At 37.2% G+C, this 4,618-nt stretch overlaps 1 protein-coding gene across 1 annotated transcript; it reads left to right on the top strand.

The window, feature by feature from the left end:
- Nucleotides 1–971: 971 nt before the first annotated feature.
- On the top strand, nucleotides 972–3,244 carry LOC121955677 (SH3 domain-binding glutamic acid-rich-like protein 3). The gene is made up of 3 exons (XM_042503725.2): nucleotides 972–1,136; nucleotides 1,417–1,584; nucleotides 2,988–3,244. The coding sequence occupies exons 1-3, from the start codon at nucleotides 1,092–1,094 to the stop codon at nucleotides 3,048–3,050; spliced, it is 276 nt and encodes a 91-aa protein (XP_042359659.1). The 5' UTR covers nucleotides 972–1,091; the 3' UTR covers nucleotides 3,051–3,244.
- The last annotated feature ends 1,374 nt before the right edge of the window (nucleotides 3,245–4,618 follow it).

Raw genomic sequence — 4,618 nt, 5'->3', positions numbered from 1 at the left:
CATTTCTGTGTCCTTTCATTTGTTATGATAGATGATTTATTTGTATATGAATGATGTTCAGAGCTCAAGGTAATGTAAATGTGGCTCAAAGTGAAGTGGGAGTGCTTGTCTTTTTTTTTTCAGAGAAAGGCTTTTGAAAGTATTTGGAGTTGCACATCTGAGCCCTTTGTGCCCGTTAACGTCCTGTTTGGAAGATCACATTTTCAGTCACTATATCTTAGAAAAAAAAAAACACCAGATGTCTCTGTGTCTTTAAACTGTCCGCCTTTTCAGTTCGCCTCCTACAGGAAGTTAGTGACGACAAAAGTCACATCAGACAGGAGGGCTTTTTTAAAGGTTGGCATGTTTATTTGACATCAGAGGTCTCAATGAGCAGATTCATGTAACTTTATACAAAAAAATTAGAATAAAAATTGACATTGGTAATTTTTCCCCCTTTTTTATAATAAAGGTAGTGAAGCTAAGCTATTGGAAACAAAACTGACTGTTGAGATATAAATGTTGTTAAATGATACATTTAATTCTATCCATTTTATACACACACACATATATATATCCGTAGAGAAAGAGAGAGAGAGAGAGAGAGAGAGAGAGATGTGCAAATTATTTAGCTGGTTTGGTGTAAGGATTCCAGTTTTGTTGTAGGAAGCAGTTTGTGATACAGTTTTGTTTGTATGAAAAGTTGAGTGAAAAAGTCCAACCTTTCCTTCTGAAATGTGTTTGAGGTAATGCATTAAATGTGGCATGAAATGGAAATAATCATGTCAAGTACAAGTAACTCAGTGTGCTTATTTACAGTGCTTGAGTAAATGTACTTACTCTGTGTGTGTGTGTGTGTGTGTGTGTGTGTGTGTGTGTGTGTGTGTGTGTTTGTGCTTTCACAATCATTGCAGGCGGGCCACAACTGGAATGGCAGTCTTACAAGTGGGTGTGTCCATGCAGGTATTTAAGCCGTGTCTAAACCTGCACACCTTGTCTGCTGTTGCGTCAAACCAGCTCCACATACCTGCATTAAGGACACTGAAGCACTCTGTCTCTGCACTTCTCTCAGTCTGTCTGTGGATCAAGGTGTTGTTGTTAAAATAACCGATATGTCGCTCAGACTGTTTTATACCAGCGTGAGCAGTAACCTTACGGTATAGTATGCAGTTTTACTTATTTTATTCTTGTGATTCAGAGGTCTGTTTATAATATACTGACATATTGTTATCATTTAGAAAATGTGTAAGGTATGTTGACTGCAGTTCATCAAACTTCATAATAATTTTTATTTCTGTAGACAAACTGTGGCTAATATATGACGATGATTGAGTAAATTTTATCACCAGATAGCTCTTGGTATAACCGTACATGTCAATGAGCTACACATGAATTTAACATTCTTGCAAAAGTAATTGATGATGATGTCCTCTCCAGATAAAGAAACAACAGCAACATATCCAAATGGTTCTGGACAGCAAGACCATCAAATACGAACTTGTGGACATTTCTGTGAGTGAGGAAGACAAGAACTTAATGAGGAAGTTGGCAGGGAACCCGACTGCACTGCCACCTCAAATATGCAAAGGGGACAACTACTGTGGGGTAAGACTCACAAAATAACCTCCAAAAGTTATAATAAGATGAAATGACAATGTCATACTTCCGTCAAAACTTATGGAAATATGATTAAATGTAAATCATTCACACACCATGAAAAAACATATACTTGGTAGTTTTAGGTGCATACTAATAAATATTTACAGTATATTATACTGTCCACACACACACACACACACAGACTTGGCACAGCTTGCACAGCTATGCCCACACCCTATACACACACAAACCCTAATCACTCCCAAAACACACACACACAACCACACCCACGCCCACGCACACAAAGGCGCGTGCACACACACACACACACACACACACACACACACACACACACACACTCACACACTCACACTCTCCAGGTTGGTCCTAGAGGGTTTTGGGTCATTTTGCCATAGGTTGCTCCAGAGATGACATTTTTCTTCATGCCAATGTGGAAGTTAGTGTTGCCCTGGTTCCCTCGTCACAAAGCCTATGAGATTTTTCCAGTGGATTTGGATCAATGCCGAAAACAAGTTCTGTGGCAAACAAATGTTTATGATACCTACAAATTATGTTATGCAAGATAATCATCACAAACAAATACCGCTTTTATAATTTTCGAAGTGTAAAGCCATGCTCAACGTGACAATGTTCTGTAGTTTTATTTAGCCACTTGTTAGCAACTGTCTTTTTTAAGACACCACACACAGTTCACAGTGGGGTATTTACTGATGTATTTTATGTTGTAAAATAAAATGTGAACGTCTCCTCAGCTTGTGTTAACCACAGACCTTATTTCAGCCAGCAAACCAAATACCCATTCAATTCATTCATACCCATTCAGACTTCAAGACAAGGTGAACCAGTGGTGCAACAATTATTACTTATTTCTAGGTTTTAGGACTCATTCTAGAGTCATTTTTTGAGTTTTTAAATACACTTGAAAGTAATGAAATAAAAAGACAGTACAGTGTTAGGCATTGTTTGCATTAGTAATAAAAAAGGCAATTTGTTACATTTATTTTTGATTACATTTTTTAAGGATTCTTATGGACTGTGTTCCATGGTTGGACACACACACACACACACACACACATATATATATATATATATATATATATATACACACACACACACACACACACACACACACACACAGATGGTGTCCCCCAATCACAGCTTTGCACAAACGTGGTCATATTCAGCATCATATCTCGACAACTATTGGATGAATTGACTTTAAATATATTGTAATCATTTAAGGAGATTATATAACGTAACAAATATATTGTGATTTGTTTATAAAAATCTGGATATTAACTGCTTCTCTCGCTCCCTGTCTGTCTCTCTGCATCCCCTACACCCTCATCCCAAAATCTCTGACCCCTGACACCTTTTCTTTCTTTCAGGACTATGCTGCATTTGAAAATGCAGTGGAGGCGGAAACCCTGGAGAAGTTTCTGAAACTCTAAAAGGAATGGATACCAGCTGTGAGACAACAATAAGTCTATAAAATATTGTCTGAAAATGTCTTTGTCCTTTTGTTTGTATTAGTTATGATTGATACTTTATTCATATTTTCAAACATTTGGCTCCCAGCGAAGTGGAAGTATTTGCCTTGCATATCTGAACACGTATAATTGAATTAAAAATTCTTAAAATTGAACTTTGCACTCTTAGCCTGTTTTGTCATGTTGTACTTTTGTGAAAGGGGAGAACAATGTGGCATCTATCTGCAGATCAGCAGTGAGGTCAGGTCACACTTCTGTAATCTTGCTTTAACCAACAGTGTAAACATAATGTCTATAGAAACAATGGGTCTCATTCATGAAATTTGAATGAATCTATGTACAGATTTGCACATAGATTTGCTCAGCCCAGTGTTTTTGGCTGGGTTATGATCCCACAAATCGTTATTCATTTTGACACCATTGATCTTTTATCACTGAATCTGCTAATTGCCCACTAATCTAATGTAATTTTGATTCTTTTTTCATGTTATCTTAAGCGTTTTAAAGGCGTTTTGTGAACATAACTGAGCAAAATACAAATAAAAATTGTAATTTCTTATAATCTCAAGAAATATTTGTGCTTTTCTTATTAACACAAGCACTATGAATGGTCAGGCACGGGAGTAGATTTAGTGACTATGAAGAGATTGGACACATTAACAAATGCTGGAATACGCGTAAATTTCTTTTTGCAAACATGCTACACACAAATTCGTTCTGCTCACGTTTCATGACTGAGACTGAGTTTTTCTTGTAGAGGACCTCAGTGAGCCAAAGTGTCCAGTTCAACAAGTATACTGGGCTGTGACTCAGTAAGTAAAGCAGGTCTTCCTTTAAAGAGACAGTTGGCAGATCCATTCCCGGCTCCTCTAGTCAACATGTCAAAGTGTCCTTGGGTCTAGTTAGTGTGTCTGAATATATAAAAACTGAGTAGCAGGTGGCACCTTGTACAGTAGCCTCAGCCACCAGTATATGGCCGTGTGTGTAAACAGGTGAATGTGACTCTGAAAGCATTTTGAGTGGTCAAAATGACAAGAAAAGCATTACCAAAGTGCAGGTGCATTTAACAAGGGTTTTTATTAGCCATACAGGTCAAAGTATCAACACATCTTACATTTAAAAGTGTCAGCAAACTTACACAACCAAACTTACAGTATACCGACCTCACCACATCCCCTAATAATGGCTGAAATAACCCCAAAGTAATCGTAGGAAAAGTGGGAACACTATAGACAAAAATGTCAAACAAAATAATCCCGGTAACATTACAGAAACATGCATGAATAGAGAATATAACATTTCTAAACCTGTTTGTGTCCTGGTGCTTGCTACACTCATGGGCACCACAATGTTAAGAAAATACTAAGCACATGTATTGTAAATATTTTTAAAAGCACTTTTGCAATGAGGATTTTGTGTAAACTATACAGAGTGTAAAGGCTCTCGGACTTAACAAGGAAACGCATACTTTTGGCTGGATCCATCAATAACACAATGGTAAAAAGAGATCTTTAGAGTACTTCCTGATA

This window comes from Plectropomus leopardus, chromosome 16 (genome assembly GCF_026936395.1).
Source record: "Plectropomus leopardus strain MGB_pleo_1.0 chromosome 16, ASM2693639v1, whole genome shotgun sequence".
NCBI classification, from domain to species: domain Eukaryota; kingdom Metazoa; phylum Chordata; class Actinopteri; order Perciformes; family Serranidae; genus Plectropomus; species Plectropomus leopardus.
This window is presented reverse-complemented; position numbering and strand designations above follow the sequence as displayed.

Excerpts from the sequence above, each read along its gene's own strand:
- LOC121955677 (XM_042503725.2), top strand. The coding sequence starts at position 1,092 with ATGTCGCTCAGACTGTTTTATACCAGCGTGAGCAGTAACCTTACG. Across the intron at positions 1,137-1,416 it reads GCGTGAGCAGTAACCTTACG|ATAAAGAAACAACAGCAACA; the intron begins GTATAGTATGCA and ends TGTCCTCTCCAG. Across the intron at positions 1,585-2,987 it reads AAGGGGACAACTACTGTGGG|GACTATGCTGCATTTGAAAA; the intron begins GTAAGACTCACA and ends TCTTTCTTTCAG.